The sequence below is a fragment of the Rana temporaria genome, chromosome 12 (assembly GCF_905171775.1).
Source record: "Rana temporaria chromosome 12, aRanTem1.1, whole genome shotgun sequence".
In the NCBI taxonomy this organism is placed as follows: Eukaryota; Metazoa; Chordata; class Amphibia; order Anura; family Ranidae; genus Rana; species Rana temporaria.
In genome coordinates, this window is record NC_053500.1 from 36,674,645 (window position 1) to 36,697,624 (window position 22,980).

Genomic DNA, 22,980 nt, shown 5'->3' on the forward strand with positions numbered 1-22,980 from the left:
AGGCAGACTACAAGTATCAGAGATTAATAATAAAAAGGAACAAAAAAAAAAACACCTCAGTTGAATGCTAAATTAAAGTGGCTGCAAAGTCTTAAAATGTTTTTAACCCTAAAATCCCAATAAAATACATTTACGTTTTTGGCTGTAACATGGCAAAATGTGGAAAATTTTAAGGGGTATGAATACTTTTTCAAGGCACTGTATATATTAAAAAAAAAAATACAATCACATGGCTCAAACAAAGATCCTTATCCTTGTGTTAAAGTTTTGTAATTGAGTTAACATGTATAACCTTTATTTTGTTTCAGGTTTACAAATTGATGTATCTCTGCCAAAATATACGGTACAGTATACTTATGTATACACTGCTTTTAGGATACATATAATTTATTTGCTCTGCATAGGCTAAGCACAGGTTCACTTTACAAAAAGTGCTGAATGTGATTTTTCTTTATTTTTTATATTAACATTATGCTATTTTGATTAGAATATTGCAACAAAATCCTCAATTACTGCATCTAGTGCAAGGGTAGGCAACTTTAAAGATGTGGAGATCTACCTGAACAACATGGGAGATGTCAAAGATCACCGGACACAGTGTTGCCTTCTCACACCTGATCTAAACCTTTAATTGCCTTACTAATGTGAAGGCTGCTTTCATACTTATGTGGTGCGGTTTACCTGCAGCATTGGTGCAGCGCAGTGCATCTGCAACCTTCCTGGAGGGTTAAGTATCATCTAGTATACCCTTCTTCTTATCTTGCGCTTTACTTTCTGCCCTACACCCTTATTTCTTACCAAATTGTTTCAAATTCTTTATATCTCTTTTTTTCCCCATCTATGTTCTGCACCCCCCCCCCCCAAAAAAAAATCTCCCTTATTGTAGACATCCAAAGGCATAAACAATGTATGTAATGGGATTCATCTCAATATGTCCTTTTTTGTCTGTTAAATTGTTATCTGTCTCCCAGGAGTAATGGCAGAATTATCCCCCTCCATTACTGGTTTCCTCCCGGGATTGAAAATTTCCCCAAATTAAGAACATATTTGGATCTCCAACATGTGGGGTTTCTTGGACATTCCTCCATTGATGGCCCTCCTCTGCTTTCTTTACTTGCCTTTTCAGGAGAAGATAATTGTGAACTCACCATTTAATTTTTTTCTTGAAGGCCTTTAGAAACATTAAAAAATGTATGACTTTTGTATTTTTATTCTTACAGTCCAATTCATCTAATTTAACCCATCATTTTTACATTAGATACCTTTACCAGATCTAAATTAGGCCCCTTTCACACGGGCGCATCTCCCAGCGAAATCCGCTTCCTCAGTGGTGAATCTTTCCACTGATCCCTGCTGAGCAGGCGGATGAAAGGTCCGGTAGCGGAGCGGACATAGTCAATTGGATGGAAACGGACTGCCTGTCCATTTCCATTCGATGCCAATAGATCCAATCCTCTGGACAGATAGGGAATATGACCACCATCCATCTGTTTTTGGCGGACAAGATCAGATGGCAGCGGGTGTCCTCTCACATTCTCCCCTCCATAGAGGAGGGTCCAATCAGGTCAGCCTGAAACACTGACAGGCGTACCTGATCGGACAGCCCGTGTGAAAGGGACCTAAAATTTAATTTAATTTGGTAGAAATAATTACCGTATTTATTCGAGTATAACGCGCACCCGTGTATAACGCGCACCCCTAATTTTCAATTAAAAATCGGTATAAAATCATTGTAATTGCTAAAAATCATTTATGTCCAGCCATGCCCCCTGTATGTCCAGCCATGCCCCCTGTATGTCCAGCCATGCCCCCTGTATGTCCAGCCATGCCCCCTGTATGTCCAGCCATGCCCCCGTATGTCCAGCCATGCCCCCTGTATGTCCAGCCATGCCCCCGTATGTCCAGCCATGCCCCCTGTATGTCCAGCCATGCCCCCGTATGTCCAGCCATGTCCCCTTACCTTTAATCACGCGGCGCGCGGGAACATTACAGACAGCGTTCGTTTGAACAGCTGTTTTACCTGCCACGCATAGACACTCCCCCTTGCTCGCGATTGGACAGATCCGTCCAAGGGGGAGTGTCTACGCGCGGCAGGGAAAACAGCTATTCAAACGAAAGCTGTCTAATGTTCCCCCGCGCCGCGTGATTAACGTTGTAGCGGCGTTGGTGGCTTCGGTGGCGGCGGCGGTAGCAGCGGCGTGTGCGGTGGCGGTAGCAGCGACGTGTGCGGCGGCGGTAGCGGCGGGGGGGGACAAAGTCCTCGAGTATAACGCGCACCCAAACTTTGATCTTTTTTTTGGGTATAAAATAGTACGTTTTTACAATCAAAGGAAATTAGACATGAAAATACGAATGATCATAAAGCAACGAAGATATATTTCTTATGAAAATACTAACGCGGCATGATGGAAAATATAATGTAAATACGAATAGCAAAACAATGAAAGTTAAACCAACGTAAAAACGAAGGAACAAATAAAATCATTTTAAAAATACGAACGCGGCAGAATACAAAATATAACGAAAATACTAATCTCGATTCAACGAAAAATAAACTAACAGAAAAAAACGGAAACGGAAAAAAAAGTGTTACGAAAATACTAAAGAGTACGAATACGATAACTAACGTCTTACGAAATTACGACTCGTTACGAATCACGATAAACGAACAGAAATGAAACAGAAGTAAACGAAAAAAAATTCTGTGCACATGTCTAGTAGCTACAAACCTTATATTCCACCTAGTGGTCAATAAAGAATATTTCCTTGGTGGATCTCACTACCAGCTGATACTAGACACCAACTGTATCACTTTGAACTGAGTAAGTGACAATTTAGAGCCACAAAAATGGTTGAATAAAGTATTTAGATGTTTTACTAAAGCAGATTACGCGTGTCTATCCTTTGAACAACCACATTGGGTGCCTTTACTAATCAAACAACCTAAGGGCCCTTTTTGCGAAAACTCTTTATTCCACTTCTTTTACCCACCTGAGACCCCCCCAAGAGCACCCAGGATGAGAATGCCCAAGGCATAGAGAGAGACTACATTGACCCTGCGTGGGGACAGGTTTTCTCCACCCTAGCTGGGTTACTGCAAGCTCAATAGTTGTAAATCCATTTTGACCATTTTTCCTTTTACTGTGGAAGAACTGCATTCTTGTTTTTTCACTACGAGGGCTCCCCCGCCTCACTTTTTTTCTTTTTCCGTGGAAAATTTGAGCTTTACCAGAAACCCCTGGCCAGCTTCTCAAGATTAGACATGTGCACAACAAGAAATTATTATTTTTTTTTTGTTTTGTTTCGTCTCGTTCCGTAGATTCGTAAAGATTCGTAATTTCGCAAGACGCAAGTTTTCCTATTCGGACCCGTTCGTAATTTCGTAAGACGCAAGTATTCCTATTCGGACCCGTTCGTATTTTCGTTGATTCGAAATTCGTAATTTTGTTAGATAATAATTTTCGTTTATTAGGTACACTATTCGTAATTTAGTAATTGTTAAGCCCCGTACACACGGTCTGACTTTTTGCCAACAAACTTCAAAATGAGCAAGTTTTCCAAAAAATCCGACCGTGTGTACGATCCATCGGACAAACTTTTTTGTTTTTTATCGGACAAAAGTTCGCTCTGCAAACGGACAAACTTTTCGGCAACAAAAGTCTGATGGTGCCTAGTCCGACCGTGTGTATGCTCTGGGTGTGCCCGGCCAACTCCCTTCGGACAAAAATCCACGGAAAAGTTTGTTAAGTCCGATCGTGTGTACGAGGCTTTACACTGTCCAATGTGACTCAGCACAAAAGAGATAAGCTGATTGGCTAAGATATAAAGTACGATACATCACTCACTACTAACTACACTGCCCAGTGCCCATTTGATAGAATGATTAGAGTACACAAATTTACGAACAGACAAAGAAACGGATTTACTAAACACAAATACGGAACGCAAATTGTTCGTTATAGATGTAATTTTCGTTCTTTTGCTGTTTCGGTGTTTCTTATTTTAGTAAGTTTGTCCAATCGTACGTTCGTATTTTCGCTTGTTCGTTATTTTGCTTATTCGTAATTCCGTAATTTTCGTATTTTAGTACTTTCAGCTATTCAGATGTTCGAATTGATCCGAATGTACGAATACTAACAAATTCGTACGAAAATCCATTCGTTACGAACGGAATCGCACATGTCTATTCAAGAAGATCCTTCGTTCCGCGATCTACCACCACACCCCAGACCTTATTATTATGTCATTTTATCTATTCTCTCTTCAGCACTCTCTATTTTATTTATCTTACATATTAAAAGTGAACTTGATAATTCTCTACCTGCTTGTAGGAAAAAAAGCTATACCACACCTCATCTGATTCTACATCTCTTAAACCATAATTTGGAGGCACATGTCTATGTAATTAAGGAGTATGCCTTCTTCCATTGTGATTATATCCCACAATTTTATCAATTGTTTTTTATAAACTATAGCCTTACTAAACATCCCATCCAAATCATCAGATTTGATTGCCAATTTACTGAAAATACTTCTTATGCCAATTACCCCAAAAATCACAAATATCCAGAATTTAACCTCAATAAATGTCTCAAAATTTGACAATTACTCATCTTACCCCAAAACTGTGATGCTTCTGGGAGTCAAGTTTGATGTCGATGTGCTTCGTCGCTGCCTCCTGGGATAGCTGGGTGCCTGAAACCCTTTTAGAATGCAATCCAATGGGCTCCCAGCTCTGCAGCAAGGCACAGTGACATCATCCAGAAAGGGCAGCCCTGATATAAAATGATTGCCCTTTTTGAAAATGACTTTCACTTGTTTAGCAAGTTACAGGAAATGTCCTAAAGTAGCATTTATGTAACCATTTAGTAAATAATATTCAGTCTATGCCTAACTCTTTAAATGTTAGAATTCAGCATTCTGTTCTTGTAGGTGGCACTTGAGGCATCTCTTGGAACCTTTGACATTCAAGTTAATACATCTGAAACTCGATCATCTGTGATTCAGATAAATGGAAGAGGAGAAAAACGTCTGGAAATGATCACCAGTGATATCAGCGTCATAAATCGCATTCTGGGGAAAACAACTTACACAAGTACTGTTTACAGCATCGACAGTCTAGATATTGGTATGAAAAGTCCCATAAGCTAAAAAGAAAATGCATTACAATATTGGATACATTAACTATTTAAAGACCAGGCCTTTTTCTGACAAGTAAAAATCTGGGGCCAGATCCACATAGAAATAGATTGGCGCAGCATATCAGAGATACGCTATGCCGCCGTACCTTACCTGGCGTTCTTTCGAATCCTCCAAAATTTGGCGCCGTAAGTTACGGCGGCGTAGTGTATTTCTGGCGGCGGAATTCAAATCGGCGATCAGGGGGCGGGTTTCATTTAAATGAAGCACGTCCCCGCGCCGAATGAACTGCGCATGCATCGTCCAGAAATTTTCCGCAGTGCTTTGCGCGAAATGACGTCGCAACGACGTCATTTTTTGAACTTAGACGTGAGCCGAAGTATTGCATCTAAGATCCGAAGGCGTACGAAGCCGTAAGCCTGTCGGATCTTACCCAAATGCCGTCGTATCTTGGTTTGAGGCTTCAAACTAAAGATACGACGCAGGAAATTTGAAAGTACGCCGGCGTATCAGTAGATATGCCGGCGTACTTGCTCTGTGGATCTGACCCACAGGCTGTAATCGAAAAGCCTATCAGAGCCGTTGGCACTTCCAAAGTCAACCAGCTGCCGTTATTTAGATGGCCGGCGCTCACCAGGGGGCCGGCCATCTGAATAGTGGGCGGCAGCAACAATACATGGATTCATGCAATGCATGATTCCATGTATTGTTGATCAGTGGCGGTGCAAGAGAGAGAGGGGGCGGCGCTTGTGTGCCCTCTATGGACGCACCGCCACTGACTATAGGGCTGCACCAATGTCCTCTTTTATCTGCGAGTACAAATACCGAGTACCAATACTTTTGGTGTGATTTGCATCCATACAAAATGAAAGAATTGCATGCAATTTCAACAGGAATGCGGTACGATTCCCACACAACTCCTGTGTCCTGTGTGAATGAACCAAGGCTTGTATAGTGATTTTGAGCCACACAGGAGTGGTGCGGAAAACCTCCTTGCATGATGGGTTTGGGCTTGGGCTCCTCCTGCCTCTCCCATCACTTTGTGCTCTACATCTCCAGTGACTTTTTCCCCCCAGCTTCCAGCGTCTCTCTCCCCTCAGCCTCCAGTGACTTTCTCCTCCCAGCCTCCAGTGACTTTCTCCTCCCAGCCTCCAGCGGCTCTCTCCCCTCAGCCTCCAGTGACTTTCTCCTCCCAGCCTCCAGCGGCTCTCTCCCCTCAGCCTCCAGTGACTTTCTCCTCCCAGCCTCCAGTGGCTCTCTCCCCTCAGCCTCCAGTGACTTTCTCCTCCCAGCCTTCAGCGGCTCTCTCCCCTCAGCCTCCAGTGACTTTCTTCCCCCAGCCTCCAGCGGCTCTCTCCCCTCAACCTCCAGTGTCCTGTGTGAATGAACCAAGGCTTGTATAGTGATTTTGAGCCACACAGGAGTGGTACGGAAAACCTCCTTGCATGATGGGTTTGGGCTTGGGCTCCTCCTGCCTCTCCCATCACTTTGTGCCCTACATTTCCAGTGATTTTCTCCCCCCAGCTTCCAGCGGCTCTCTGCCCTCAGCCTCCAGTGACTTTCTCCCCCCAGCCTCCAGTGGCTCTCTCCCCTCAGCCTCCAGTGACTTTCTCCCCCCAGCCTCCAGTGGCTCTCTCCCCTCAGCCTCCAGTGACTTTCTCCTTCCAGCCTCCAGTGGCTCTCTCCCCTCAGCCTCCAGTGACTTTCTCCCCCCAGCCTCCAGCGGCTCTCTCCCCTCAGCCTCCAGTGACTTTCTCCTCCCAGCCTTCAGCGGCTCTCTCCCCTCAGCCTCCAGTGACTTTCTTCCCCCAGCCTCCAGCGGCTCTCTCCCCTCAACCTCCAGTGACTTTCTCCTCCCAGCCTCCAGCGGCTCTCTCCCCTCAGCCTCAAGTGACTTTCTCCCCTCCGCCTCCAGTGGCTTTCTCCCCTCAGCCTCCACTGGACCCCCTCCCCATCTACCCCGGTCCTGATGTACCAGATTGCTGTGATCTCCCGCTGTCAGTTCCGGAAAAGACACTTTACCGGTCCGGGGATTTGAAATAACCACGGCTTTCTCTCCTATCCTTGCAGTGTTGACAGTACAGGCTGGACGGCTTCTGATTGGTCCATGTTGTAGTGCTGACCAATTAAAATCCCTGTAGTCCGTACTGTCAGGCTGGAAGGGGGCAGGAGAAAAAACCATAGGAGAGGCAGGAGGGGTTCAAACCACAGATGTCCACAGTCAGGATCCCCTCATGCAGGGAGGTTTCCTGCACCACTCCTGTGTCTCCTTAGGCTCAAGATCACTATGACAAGCCTGGGCTCACACAGGAGAGGTGCAGGAAACTGAATGCGATTCGGACAGGAATCGCACCGCATTCCTGTTCAAATCGCATGCAATTCTTTGCTGTGCAATTTGCGCAGCAAAGTATCGGTTTTGCATATCAGGAGCATTTTTACTGCACCAGTTTGAACGGGCCCATTTTGGAACCTGCTAGGTAAAGTCCCCAGTGGCGGCTGATGTTTTTTTTTGGAGGGGGACACAAACAATCTACGGATTGCACCCCTGTATGCTTTTTCTATTCTTTTGAACAGGACCTGTGGACTAGGCCCGGGCCCCATCACTCCAAAAAGGGGGCCTGGGCTGTACTGTCTTATTGCAGACACTGAACGCCCTCTGCTTTCCCCTGCAATGCTGCCAGCTTCTCCTCCTCTTTCTCCCTCCAGCTGCACTGCAGGGGGATTGGTTCTAGCATATACACCCCTTTCCATCTGCTGTTCGGGCACCCGCACCCCTGTGTGCCCCTTTTCCCCGCAGTGGTGATAGCTTCCCTCCTCTCCCGCTGGCAGCTTCTGTGTGTACACAGGAGGATATTTCAGGATGGAGAGCAGGGAATGGGGCCAGTAAAAATGTTGTTTACTGGCCCCTTCCTTTCCGAAAAAATCCATCGGATTAGATTCCATCAGATATCCGATCGTGTGTACAGGGCTTAAGTGGTGGGAAACAGGAAGTGATGCTGTGGTTCCGCGCAAAGCACCGCCTACCGCCCTCCGGTCCCGTCAATTACAAACCAGCAACTTGAGAAATCATTACAGAGTGGGAGTGTTCCGGGCGCACTGCTTGCGCCCCGAGGACACTCTAAAGCCAGTCCAATTAAGCTTCTCAGCCGAAATCACCTGATTGCAACCACTTCAAGCTTCCCATAGACAGCTCTGTGTCCGGCGTCCATACACACTCAAAGGACTCTCATGACTAGCTTTGGGAGGAGGGGAGGCGGCGCCCATGCACCCCCTATTGGTTTGCACACATGGTTAAGCTGCAGAACACTGAGATCATATCAATTTATGGTTCTGCAGTAGGGTTGCCATCTCATCCCTATAATACCAAATACAGGCATACCCCACTTTTAAGTACACAACGGGACCAGAGCATGTATTTAAAACGAAAATGTACTTAAAGTAAAACAATACCCCTTTTCACTTCTAGGGTGTAGTGGGGGGTCAGGGACTGTAGTGGGGGTGTCAAGAGCTGTAGTTGAGGTCTCAGGGGCTGTAGTTGGGGGGTGTCAGGGGCACACTGGAACAGGGCGGGCTATGCTCTCGGAGCTTCAGCTCCTTCTACTGCGGCTGCAAAATGTCCGTACAGTACTTGTAAGGCACTTTACATACACTCGCAGGTATGTCCTTACTCGCGAGTGTATGTAAAGTGAGTGTACTTAAAGCAGGGTATGCCTGTACATAATTACAAAAATATATATAAAAAAAATTTCCCTCTGTTTAGGCCGATACGTATTCTTCTACATATTTTTGGTAAAAAATAAAAAAACGCAATTAGCGTTTATTGATTGGTTTGCGCAAAAGTTATAACATCTATAAAATAGGGGATAGTTTTATGGCATTTTTATTATTATTTTTTTTTACTAGTAATGGCGGCGATCAGCGATTTTTATCATGACTGCAACACTATGGCGGACACATCGGACACTTTTGACATATTTTTGGGACCATTTTCATTTTTACAGCGATCAGTGCTATAAAAATGCACTGATCGCTGTAAAAATGACACTGGCAGTGAAGGGGTTAACCAGTAGGTGGCGCTGAAGGGGTTAAGTGTTTCCTAGGGAGTGCTTCTTACTGTAGGGGGGATGGGCTGTGTGTCACATGACGCTGATCTCCGCTCCGAGTACACGGAGCAAAAATCAGTGTCATTGTCACTAGGCAGAGCGGGGAGATGATTGTTTACACAAGCATCTCCCGCTCTATCTCTCCGTGAGACGATCGTGGGTGTCCCCACGGCGATCAAGTCCACGAGACCCACAGTCGGGCTCGCGGAGAAAGCAGCAGGGTCGCGAGCGATCACACGGCGGCATCTTAAAGGGGACGTACAGTATATATACGTCCTTATGCCTGTCCGTGCCACTCTGCCGACGTAAATATACAGGAGGTGGTCCTTAGGCGTTTAAACTCACTCGGTGCCTTATCTGTATTAAATTAGCCTCAGAACCTGTGTAATTCATATGTGTTCGGGTTTAAAGGGATGAGGTGGCAACTTTATTCTGCAGTATCATATGATTATTGTTCACTTATCTTTTGTACTGTTGTTTTTTGAATGTCATGCTGTCTGTATTAACCTTTCTTGATTTAATATTCATTGCAGTTAAATTTTCTATGAACCAGTACTTGGCTAATATCCCCGTTTCAATTCGACAACCTCCAATAGCCCGCTTACATGACCCAGGACGGGGTAAGTATACGCAATATTAGGTTATTTCTATTTATTGTACTAAATGGACTGCACTGCGGCCCAGTTGCTTCTTTCATGCTTTTAGAGTAGATTTTTCTAGAATCAGAAACTGATTAAGGCCACTGGGCTCCATTAACCACTTCCATACCAGGCACTTACGCACCTTCCTGCCCAAGCCAATTTTCAGCTTTCAGCACTGTCGCACTTTGAATGACAATTGCGCGGTCATGCTACACTGTACCCAAACAAAATTGGCGTCCTTTTTTACCCACTAATTGAGCTTTCTTTTGGTGGTATTTGATCACCTCTGCGATTTTTTTTTATTGCGCAACAACTAAAAAAAGACTGAAAATTTTGAAAAAAAAATATGTTTTTATTTTTTTCTGTTAATTTTTTTGTAAATACGTTTTTCTCTTTCAATTACGGGCACTGATATGGTGGCACTGATGGGCACCGATGAGATGGCACTGATGGACATCGATGAGGTAGTACTGATGGGCACAGATGAGGTGGCACTGATTGGCGGCGCTGGTATGCAGCACTGATGGGCACTCATAGGCGGCACTGATGGGCACACATAGGCGGCACTGATGGGCACACATAGGCGGCACTGATGGGCACTCTTGGGCGGCACTGGGCACTCATAGGCGGCACTGATGGGCACACATAGGCGGCACTGATGGGCACTTTTGGGCGGCACTGGGCACTCATAGGCGGCACAGATGGGCACTCATGGGCGGCACTTATGGGTGGAACTGATGGATACTTATGGGTGGCACAGATGGGCACTGATAGGTGGGCACTGGGCATGGATGGGCACTGTGGGGTGGCACTGGACACTGGGGTGGCACTGATGGACACTGTGGGGCAGCACAGGTGATTTACCCAGGTTGCCAGTCAGTGCCCATTTGTGGGCACTGATTGGCATCTATTTTTTTTAGTGCTTTATTTTATTTATTTTTTAACTTTTTTTTTTTTTTTAGGCTTTTTTTTTTTTGCCCACCCTGGTGGTCCAGGGTGGGCTTCCCTGGTGGTCCATGTGGCGATCCGAGGGGGGGCTGCGCTGATAAACAATCAGCGCGAACCCCCCCTGTCAGGAGAGCCGCCGATCGGCTCTCCTATACTCGTGTCTGTCAGACGCGAGTGAGGAAGAGCCATCGACGGCTCTTCCTGTTTACATCGTGATCAGCCGTGATTGGACACGGCTGATCACGTGGTAAAGAGTCTCCGCCGGAGGCTCTTTACCGAGATCGGAGATGCAGGGTGTCAGACTGACACCCCGCATCACCGATCGCCACGCTGCGCGCCCCCAAGGGCGCGCGCGGCATGAAATCCTGCAGGACGTTCGTGAACGTCCTGTCAGGATTTCACAACCACTTCCCGGACGTAAATCGTCCATAGGCCGGGCGAGAAGTGGTTAAAAAAGAAGCTAAAATTGGGCCAGGCCTGGGAACAAATATTTGATTATTCTTCTGTTTCTGCACTCATTCCTGACCATTAGCATTCAGTTAATTCCACATTGTGTTATCCTTGTGCTTATCCATTGCAGTGCAAAAGCAAGTGGGGATCAGCAAAGTGTTGCAACTCATAGCAGCTCTTCACAAATCATCTGAACGCAGGATGCAGAAATTTAGAATCCAATTAAAAGGGTGTCATGTTCTTGTCTTTTTCACAGGTCAGATGGTACCAAAGGTGTATAAAAACAAGAGAGGCTGGACAATGTCGTTCATCCTTGGATTAGGGTTGCCATATGGCTGGGATTCACCCAGGCAGTCCGGGTTTTGAATCATGTGTCCGGGTTTCAGGCAGACTGAAACCTGCACACATTCAGACCGGGCTGTGGCTCCCCAAGTAACCAAGATAGTTAAACACAAATCTGTTGCAGGCCGGGAGCTGAGGACAGCCATCTGGGTGAAGGGTGATGATGTCAGCAAGAGCAATTTGGCCACACCCACTTTTTGCTGCAGTATGCCATGCGTACTGCATTACTACTCTCCTTCGGGGCACCCAAAGGTGTCCCAGGCCACTAGAGTTGTCGGGTTTCATTTGAAGAAAAGGTGACAACCCTACCTTGGATATAAGGTGACCACGTGTCCCGGATTGCCAGGGACAGTCCTGCATTTTACAAGTCTGTCCCGGGAACCTTCATTCCAGGACAATACAGTGTCCCGGAATGAAACTGACACCGCTACCCCCCCGGGCCAATCTGATGCCCCCAAAAAAAGCCGCCACATCACTGATTTACTCACAGACCGTACTTGCCCTGGCTGGGAATACCTGGAGGAGCACAATCCCCGCCCCCTGCTTGTGATTGGAGAAATCATAAATTCCGCCTCTTGTGTCCAATCACTGTGCTGTGATTCGTTACAGCACAAGCTGATTTTTGGGAAGGGGGGTGTACCTGAATGGTAGTTTGGAAATGTGGTCACCCTACTTGGATACCACTGCCCAGATATCATGAGAACCCCAGAGTTCCCCAATCCGGACACAAGTAGTGGCCGATAACAACAAACACACACTAATATGCAAGCTGCCACCACCCACAACTTAAAGGCTTGTAAGAAACATTGCTCTTCCAAACCTAACATACTATACTCTAGCAAACTTCCATTCAGGCTGGACCACACATCGATCACACTTCACTTCAGTGTATCACTATCAGATACAGGTTAGCTAAACCATGTATGCAATTATTACACACAATCTCATTCTCTTATCTTCAGTCACCACTAGAGGGAGACACTAACACAATTTTGCTAAATGGGCAGCAGTAGTGATGACATACCTCCCAACTTTTTGAAATGGGAACAAGGGACACCTATTAGAAAAAAAAGTATGTTGTCCTTTACCAGTTTTTTACTTTTTGCAAGTTACATGGTATATGATATATAGACACGTGACTGCTTGTTGGTGTGAATTGCGAGATATTGACCCAGCGTGAAATTTTTGAGAGCCTATTATGAACTTGCTAACTTGAAAAATTACACGAAGAACCAAGAAGGATATGGGGAGTGAAGTACAAGCTATTAATGAATGCTCTTCACAGAGCAGCACAGATAAAAAACATCAAAGTAAGCCTCAAAATAAACAGCAAGAGATTAAATCTCAGCTTGAAAAATTCGCTCACACTCCTATCACGACCCTTACTACGGCCAAAGATGAAATACAAGCTTCTATTTCCAGCTTAACACAAGGCCCATTGGACTCAGCTAAGGAAGGGCAGGCCACTGAAGGAAGCATAGTGGAAACAGAGTCGAATGACATAGCAAGACATGCCCCTATAAAGAATGATCAGCATGCTACATCGGTTAAATCGGTTAATGCACTAAACACCTCAAACAGCTCAGATAGCCCAAATGCAGAGCGTGTAATCACATTAACGGATATTATGAAGGCTATTAATACCTGTAATAGTTCTTTGAACGTCCTAGCACACAAACTAGAAGGAATGAGGGAAGATATAAATCTGCTCAGACAAGACATGCATACTATTAAAGAAAGAATAACAAGTGCGGAAGAAAGAATAAGTACATTGGAAGATTCCCTACAAATAATTATGAAATCGGAAAAAAAAGTATACAACAACTATGTCTATATGAATCTCGTCTGGAGGACATGGAAAATCGTCTTTGACTAAATAATATCAGAGTGGTAGGTCTACCCGAACGGGCGGAAGGCAATAAGCCAGTCGATTTTATAGAGAAATGGCTTAAAGATACTATGGGAGCAGAACATTTTTCTTCTAATTTTTCGGTGGAACGGGGCACATAGAATCACGGCGCGCTCTCTGTCCTCGGGAGAGCAACTAAGACCTAGAACATTTATTTTGAAGATGCTGAATGCTAAAGACAGAGACATGGTATTGCAAAGAGCTAGACAACTTGCAGATATAAGGATGAATGGCTCAAAAATATAAACATTTCCTGACTTTTGAGTAAATGTACAGCGCCAAAGGGCGGGATTTATGGATGTAAAGCGACGCTTGAGACAAATGGATTTTTCCTACGCCATGCTATTTCCAGCAAAGCTGAAAGTAATGACTCAGGACAATACCTTTTTTTTATATCACCGGACTTAGGACCGGATTCACATACCTTGGCGCATAGTTATGCCGGCGTATCGTATCAAATATACGCTACGCCGACGTAGCGCAGAGCGGCGAGCACAGTATTCACAAAGCACTTGCTCCCTAATCTACACTGGGTTCCCTCGGCGTAACTCGTCGTAAGTGACAGTGGGCGTGAGTCATGCTAATGAGGCGTGACCCCATGTAAATGATGGGCCGAGCGCCATCTAGATACGAATAACGAATGGCGCATGCGCCGTCCCAGTGCGCATGCTCAGAATCACGTCAAAACAAATGCCTAAGTTACGTCGATTCACTGCCTACGACTTGAACGTAACCTACGACTAGCCCTATTCACGTACTACGTAAACGACGTAAAAAATTATGGCTGTGTTCCCTGGTTCAGCCATTTGCATTGATGCTGCTGACACCCGCTTTATGAGGCTTAACTTTATGCCGGATGTACGACTTACGCAAAGCGCGTATATTGATGCGCCGGGGGCAAGTACGTTCGTGAATTCCAATTATTATACAATCCATCAGAGATACTGTTGAAATCAACCACAGCACGGACTACCAAACAACGATTAATAGGGGATCTTTATCTTATTTTATTAAACGCAGGGAAATTAGATGCCCAGGTAAATAGTTTTGCACATTGGCAAAAATATTTGATGGATCTTATTGAAGAAGAGTGTATACGGGCTATGGAGATACTACCTGAGGTATCTGTTTCACCATCTCAGCAATTGACCCAGCTCTTTATCTTGCATAGAACCCATTACACTCCTCAAAAACTATTTGCCTGGGGTAAATATATTTCGCCTTTATGCCCGCGATGCTCAGTATTTAATGGCTCCCTTATTCATATGCTATGGCAATGTCCCAAGTTACATAGATACTGGAAGAAAGTGTTTTTGACCTTGAATACAATATCCTTGACAGAAATCCCAAATATCCCCTAAATGAGCTATTCTGGGTATAATTCCATATGGAGTTCTACCAGGCGAGATGTATACAATGTGGACCAGATCTCTCTATTTAGTTCTCAAACTTATTCTGCAAAAGTGGACTGATACTACTCCGCCAACTCACAAACAATGGGGTAATAAAATAAAGTACATATTAAAAAGAGAAATATTGGCATATAAACATAGAGGAGCTTCCCAAAAATCTCACAAAATCTGGTCCCACTGGCTTAATACCAGCAATTCAATGTATGATGGTTCCTGTGGGGAGGAGGGGAGGGAGGAGGAGGGAGGAGACGGAAGGGGATGAGGAGACTGATATATCTCGAATTTAGAGAGAAGGAGCAATATAAATGGAATTCAAAATTAAATTAGAGATGTGTGTTTGTTTCTTGTATGTCTTGTTCAATGTTTTTTTGTGGATTAGCCAAATCTTATGCCGCATACACACCATCACTTTATGTGATGAAAAAAAACGAAATTTTCTGTGAAGTAAAAAACAACATTTTTGAAACTTCAATTTTCAAAGACGAAGTTGCCTACACACCATCGTTTTTCTCACAATGTTCTAGCAAAGCGAGGTTACGTTCTCACCACTTTTTCCATTGAAGCTCGCTTCATAACTAGCTTCGGGGCATGCCCGGGTGTAAAAACGTCGTTTTTTGCTACACACGGTCAATTTCTGTGAAGTAAAAAACGACGTTTTGAAAAACGACACATAAAATTGAAGCATGCTTCAATTTTTTTTGGTCATTTTTTACAAGACATAAAACAACGTTTTCCCCCACACACGGTCAATTAAAGTGACGTTTTTAAAAACGTTGTTTTTTTTCATCACATAAAGTGATGGTGTGTACGGGGCATTACAGTGTGTGATATACTTACTACCCCTTTTTATATATTTAGAAACCAACTGAAAGTATTGTATCCTTTTTCTATGAGTAATCTCTCCTGTTTAAAAATGTTTTTTTTTTTTTTTTGTATGGCATAAGTCAGTGTTTCTCAACTCCAGTCCTCGGGGCGCACCAACAGGTCATGTTTTCAGGATTTCCCTCAGATCAAACTGCTGTGGCAATTACTAAGGCAGTGAAACTGATCAAATCACCTGTGCACAATAATGGAAAGCCTGAAAACAAGACCTGTTGGTGCGCCCCGAGGACTGGAGTTGAGAAACACTGGCATAAGTAATAACAAAAAAATAAATAAAAAAGAATTATAAAAACTGATTGCTTTGTGTGTAGGTTGAGTGACACTTGAGTTAATGCTCATTTCAATGTACGTATGGTAGGCTATGTTCCCCCAGAAATAGGATGTTGAAGAGCTTTTGATCATATATTCCCATAAGAGTTGTCTGTGATCTATCAAAGAGAAGTCTGAACTGGCTTGCTCCTTCTTGACCACAGACAGGACAAACCAAAGCAAACCAAAAATGATGATATGCAGAATGTATTGATGGGACTTTGCAGGCAGTTAATATACATGTATATTTTATTTGTAGATGGAAATATTAGCTCCTTGGTGACAATCGCCACGAAGACCTTTCTGCGCTATGATATGTTACGAAAGCTCATAAAAAGTATACGTCTGTATTACCCCGACATAAAGGTCATCGTGGCTGATGACAATGACGAGCTTGAGAAAATTGAAGATCCAAATGTAGAGCAGTACTTTATGCCATTTGCTAAGGTAAGGTCTATTCCATTTCTGTGACTGAGGGATGTGACAAAATAGCGAAGAAAGAGTGTTTGTTATACGAGACGTGCCTAAAATGTTTGGTGAATGGTATAAGAAAACAAGAAAAACAGAAGATAGAAACAATTTTTTTTTATTAGATGTGGATGTTTGGAGCGGAGGACAGATGCATAGGATCGGAGCTGGTTGATTCCTGGTTCATGCGATCAAATTCACCACACATGTGAACAATCGATTGGAAGGAGATTGTTGAAAGTTTTCCGGGGACTGAGGAGCTATTTCATGCTTTAAAGTGGATGTAAACCCACTCTCATCCTTTCTAAACTACTGCCATAGTGCTGATCTATAAGGATATACATGACTCCTGCATGAATCCTTACCTGTCACATGTCTCTCCTCTGTCTGTTATGAGACCTGAAAAACTGCAGATTCTGTGGGTGGATCTGTTGTCTGGAGCTCGGTGGGTGGAGTTTTGATGCCCACCTCTACACTCCCCTTGTCAACATGCATTTTTTCCTATGTATTTCTTACACTGAATTCTGCTATGATCACCAACATCCAGTCAAAATCCAGAAAAGTAACCACATGACTTCAGAAAAGGAGTGGGGGTGGGAATTAAAAAATAATGCCTGTCTGAAGCTAGTTCATGGGATATGTAAATAACCTGTCATTCACATCCAGGGGGGCGGAACAGACCAAGGTTTTTCTCTGTAAGTCTGTTTTATTTCACTGAACAATAAAAGACGATTGCTCAGAGCTGGATTAACTCTGTGGCAAGACTGGGCACAGATGATAGGAACTTGTATACTGTACATTGTGACATCAAAAAAATAAATAAAAAAATAAATAAAGTTTACATCCACTTTAAGGTCACTTGCTGGGCTAGGCTCAGCTTCTGTTTAACCATCCCTCTTTAAGCCCCTCCCACTGTTAGGCCATCATTTGCTACTATGTGCTCCACGTAGTGCAGTACTTATTTTTTCGCTCCATCCTGGGTTCCTCATAATCCACTATTTTAGCTCACTGTCTATTTTTCAGTGTGTACAATACCAAATGTATTGGAAATAAATTTCTAAATGATGGTGTTGAGGTTTATATGTATCACTGAGACTCCAGATTGTGGCACAGCCAGCAATCAAAGCATATTTTATAGAAACGAGGAAGCCCAGGTTTTGTTTAACCATGGCTCTTAAGCCACTCCCACTATCATGTTAGGCCACACCCGCTTTTTACCACGGCACATATAGCGCGCCGCTGGTCACTATCTCGCTGAAATGTCCCTCATTCTCAAGTTCAAAAGTTGGGAGGTATGCAATAAACATGCCTTGTTTTTCCAGGGATGGTTTGCGGGCAGGAATCTTGCTGTATCCCAAGTAACCACCAAATATTTCCTTTGGGTGGATGATGACTTTCTGTTTACAGAGGAAACTAAAATAGAAAAACTAGTGGATGTATTGGAAGGAACCGACTTGGATGTGGTGAGATCTGCTACTACTTTTCTCTTACTGGATACCTCATTCACATAGATACTGTATATTGTTGCTTTAGAGTACTTGGAATACAGATTTAAAGTGTATATATAGCCAAACGCTTTTAGGTTTTGAGTAGATTGGAGATGGATTAGAACCCCCGTTAAGTCAAGTCAACTGGGGAAGTGAAGGTAAATCTCTCCAACAGAACACAGACAACAAAAAATAAACTGAGTTGCTGACCCACGCCCACGCCATTTAAAAAAAAAATGTGGGCGTTGGGTTCCCCTCAAAATCCATATCAGACATAAAGACTGGTATGGATTAGGGGAGATGCCTCCATGGAACCCCGCTGACAGCTGATGTGTCATCCGTTAACAAGGAGCAGGCTTGCCAACCTTGTATGGATTTTAAGGCGAACCCAACACCAAAAAACTAAAAAAACAATGTGTCGTCCCTCCCAAAATGTATTTTGGGACCCTTACCTGAGCATGCAAGTTCAGTAAAGGGGGGGGGACGAGCGAGCATCTACTTTCCAAGATGGGGCCATTTGGGGGGGTTTTGAACTGTCCTGGTATTTTATGGACAACATTAGAAGCTTATGCCACACATCATCCACTCTTCTAACCACTTGAAGAAAAAGCCCTTTCTGAGAAAAAAACATTTTTTGCTAGAAAATTACTTTGAACCCCCAAAAATGATATTTTTTTTAAAGCAAAGCCCCTACAGATTAAATGTTGGTGTTGTATTTTTTTTTAACACAGTATTTGCGCGGCAATTTTTTTAAATGCATTTGATTTGAATGCACTAAAACACATTATATTGTCCAAATGTTTGGTAAAATATAAAAGATCTTATGTCGAGTACATAGATAACAAACACAACATGCTTTAAAATTGCGCACAACTGTGCAGTGGTGACAAACTACATACCTTTTTAAAAAGCCTTGGTTACCACTTTAGATTTACAGAAGAGGTCTGCTAAAATGCATGGTGCAATTGCTGTTTATATATGACACAAGACCGACGCTTGCGTTTGCCTTTGCACGGGGGGACAGGGGTGCTTTTTTTCTTTTATTATTTTTTTCTTTTTTCCTGTTTTATATTGTTCCTTTCATTTTTTTTCTTTATCATTTTTATTGTTATCATAGGGAATGAAAATATCCATGATAGCAATAGGTAGTGACAGGTACTCTTTTTAAAAAAAATGGTTTCAGTTTCTTAGGCCATAGAGATGATTTGAGCCATTCTGGTCTTTGATCAGCTCGAGAAAACCATGGAAGGTGGCAGGAGGGGGGTGGGATGTTGTAAAAGCAGTCTAGCGGCTTTTTTAGCTTCTAGGTTTGCTTTTACATGAAAGCAACCCGCTGACTGATAAGAACGATACCAAGATGATATCTAAACCTGCAGGCATCAGTCTGGTATAACCACTCAAAGTCTAGCAACATACCAATACGTTGCTGGTCCTTGTTGGGCATATATTGTAATGTGCTTTTTTAATGCAGCCTGTGGGCTGAGCGAAAAAAGAGATTGATCGGTGGGTATGCCCACCATTAGAATATTACTCTGCATCCATCCACTTCTAATGATGGGCATACATGCACCTTTTGCTTTTTTAACTGTGGTGGTGAAATCACCTCCCACAGCGCTGGAGTTGTTGATTTACTTATCGTGAGAGCAAACACTGTTGCTGTTAAGATAAATAAATCAGTGCTAAAGCTAAATGGCATACCTGAAAAGCATACAATGGTATAAAAAAATTAACTCAATAAAACAACAATAAGATGTGCTAAAATTAAAGAGTAAAATATGTATGCCGGAGCATTAGGGCAATCCGTCCCTTATGTTAGGGGTAAATCACCCCTCCACCCCTGCCCCCATGCTTCTGCATATATGATTTTTTTTTTAACTGTGGTGGTGAAATCACCTCCTACAGCGCTGGAGTTGCCGATTTACGTATCGTGAGAGCAAACGCTTTTGCTGTCAAGATGAATAAATCAGTGCTGCAGCTGAAAGGTGTACCTGAAAAGAAAATAATGATTAGCAATAAACCACAGTAAACAGTAAACTATAAAATAATTACATACCTGAAAAGAAAACATGATAAAACATAGTAACAATAAAACATTGCAGTTAAAAAATACAGTAAAACAGAGAAGAATAGAGAGAGAATAGAGAGAGAGAGAAAAAAACAATAAAACGACAAATATTTTTGGCTTTTTTATTATATATAGATATATATATCTAAATATATCTGTATATAGATAGGGATATATATATATATATATATATATATATATATATATATATATATATATATATATATATATATATATATATAGATATAGATATATATCTATATAGATATATATAGACTTGTATAAAAATAAATGTGTGTGGTAGCCAAGCCAGGGCCGTACCTAGAGCATTTGGCACCCGGGGCGGATCCTTTTCCTGGCACCCCCCAACTCTAAAATGTAACAACACCCACAAAAAAAACAGGGAGACATCAGAGTGAGATGGGGAGACAGCTGACAATACAAAGTATGGCCCATACTTTGCATTATCTGCTGTCCTCAGGGACAGATCCAATCCAGAAATCCCACTGTATGGCGATCTCTGGATTTGATCTGTCTCTGGGGACAGCAGACAATGGCATCACTTGCATTGGTGATTTGATTTGGATTTTGGAACTGATCTGCTGACAAGGCGTGCTGCTTGCTGGACCGTAGATGGGATCTGATGGCCGCAGGGAAGATGGCAAGATGCTGCTGTGACCTACTGCTTGCTGGACGGATCTGTTGGCTGCAAGATGTGGGTGTAGGTCAATGTCTGTCTACACCTTGGCTGCAAACACCCCCTCTTTTTTCAGACCACAAATTCCTTCAAACGGTCCTGCTCGCGGGCGTGAGTGATATTCGTGTACGTCGTTTTGTGCAGTGGTGCCATTCTGCTAATGTATATCGGTGTGAGCCGGTCGGCAAGTGGTTAAAAAAAGCTTGTAAAAAGCTGCAAAAAAAAGCTTAAAAAGACGCCCAAAAAATGCCAGTAAATTGATGCGCTCGGGTATGAATGGAGCCAAATCTGGTGCAGCTGTGCACAGTAGCCATTCAGCTGCTTGTTCAATTAAGCTTTACAAAAAAATAAAAAAACTGGAAGGTGGTTCTGCATCAGGTTTTGCACTCAATTTTAATAAATCAACCCAAAATATTTTCTGCAAGTTGCAACATTAGTTATTTTTCAAGAGTCTGCTTCATGGTTGATTGAATGCAGTATATTTTTACTAGAGTAAGAAGTTCTTACCAAGGTATCTTTAGTATAGGATCCCTGTACTGTATCCAGCAGCCCCCTCCTCATCTGGGTTAGTCAACATGTTTGTAACTCTGATTAGAAAATCCCTTTTGTACACTTAAGTTCAGGACTACAACTGAGTGCCAGTCTTCAATGTAGCACATTTGTGTTTGTTGCAGGTAGGTGGTAATGTGGCGGGTAACCATTTCAGTATAACACTCCTCTTGGAAGAAGGCGATGATAAAGGCGATTGTCTACATTGGGAAAAGGGTGCATACCATCAAATTGAAGGCTTTCCTAATTGTGTGCTATGTTCGGGAGTAGTGAACTTCTTCTTGGCCCATACAGAGAGAGTTCTCGGCGTTGGATTTGACCCAAAGCTAAACCGAGTAGCACATACAGGTATTTATAGTGTTTTCCATCCTCTTTATGATATGTATAGGTGATGAACGTCTTGATTTAAAATATGTTCCATTGGAGGTCTGCAGACACAGTGGGCCAGATCCACAAAAGAGATACGCTGACTTAACTCGATTTTTCTAATTTTACACGGCGTGTATCTTTGCGCCCGATCCTCAAAACGAGAAGCGCCTGAAATTCCGGCTTTTCCGTCCTACCTAAAATAATTACACCGGCGCATTCTCGGGCGCAAATTACGCTAGGCACGCCGCTTTATTTGATAGGCAAAGATGCAAATGAGGGAGATAGGGCGATCCACAGAATTAAGTGTGTGCGCCGTAGATTACGCCCTGTGCGCACCTGTTAGTTTCCCGGTGGGAATTTACACTTTATAAAAGCAGCCCTAATTTTACACATGCCGTCTGAATGTCTGCTGAAGCAACACCATTCAGGAAGAGCTCAGCACACACACACTTTCAGGACTAAAATCTCTCTGCCAAAATGCCAGGACCATCAATGATCCTAGCTGCATTAGTGTCTATAGAGGCACAAAGAAGGAGGAGGGCACAGAGGAGGAGGAGGAGGGCACAGGAGAGGGTATACCGCCCACGCCAAGATTTGTTTGGCATGCCTGCTTCTGAAGTATTCCGCAACTACAGATTTACCCGTGAGGCCATCCTGGAATTAACAACAATACTTCAGGATGATCTTACCAGCCCAACACAACGCTCCCATGCACTGCAGCCACTCACCAAAGTACTGGCAACTTTGCATTTTCTTGCCACTGGCTCATTCCAACGCACAAGTGGAGGCGTGGCTGGGATGGCACAATCCTCCATCAGCAGGTGTGTGCACCAAGTGGTCCCTGCAATCCTGCGGCGCATGGGAAATCAGTTTCAAAAACCCACCCAGGAGGATCAGCGTTTAAAGACCATGACAGACTTTTATCACATTGCCAGATTTCCACGCACCATCGGGGCCATTGATTGTACCCATGTGGCACTACAACCACCCCATGATACTGAGCACATGTTCCGGAATCGTAAAGGCTGGCATTCCATCAATGTGCAAGTGATCGTAGATGCCCATGGCCTCATCTGGCACGTCTGTGCTAAATTTCCGGGATCCTGCCATGATAGTTATATTTACCGGCAGACCCAGATCTCCAGAGATTTGGACCAGAACATGTATGGAGACAGCTGGCTGATTGGTGAGTGACATGTGTGTCAGGTAT

General features: G+C 43.5%; 2 protein-coding genes across 3 annotated transcripts in view; both read left to right on the top strand.

Annotated features, from left to right (window-relative positions):
- Window positions 1-22,980, top strand: part of PHB (prohibitin) — a 657,015-nt gene that overhangs the window by 349,313 nt on the left and 284,722 nt on the right. The gene's annotated exons all lie outside the window — the stretch shown is intronic.
- LOC120919550 (beta-1,4 N-acetylgalactosaminyltransferase 2-like) overlaps window positions 1-22,980 on the top strand; it is a 73,897-nt gene that overhangs the window by 40,245 nt on the left and 10,672 nt on the right. The window contains exons 4-9 of one of the 2 annotated variants that reach the window (XM_040331755.1): window positions 309-343; window positions 4,933-5,128; window positions 9,776-9,862; window positions 16,395-16,582; window positions 17,926-18,066; window positions 21,527-21,749. In XM_040331755.1, coding sequence (XP_040187689.1) covers window positions 309-343; window positions 4,933-5,128; window positions 9,776-9,862; window positions 16,395-16,582; window positions 17,926-18,066; window positions 21,527-21,749 — 870 coding nt within the window. The remainder of the gene's footprint in view (window positions 1-308; window positions 344-4,932; window positions 5,129-9,775; window positions 9,863-16,394; window positions 16,583-17,925; window positions 18,067-21,526; window positions 21,750-22,980) is intronic. The other variant, XM_040331756.1, reaches the window with a different exon arrangement.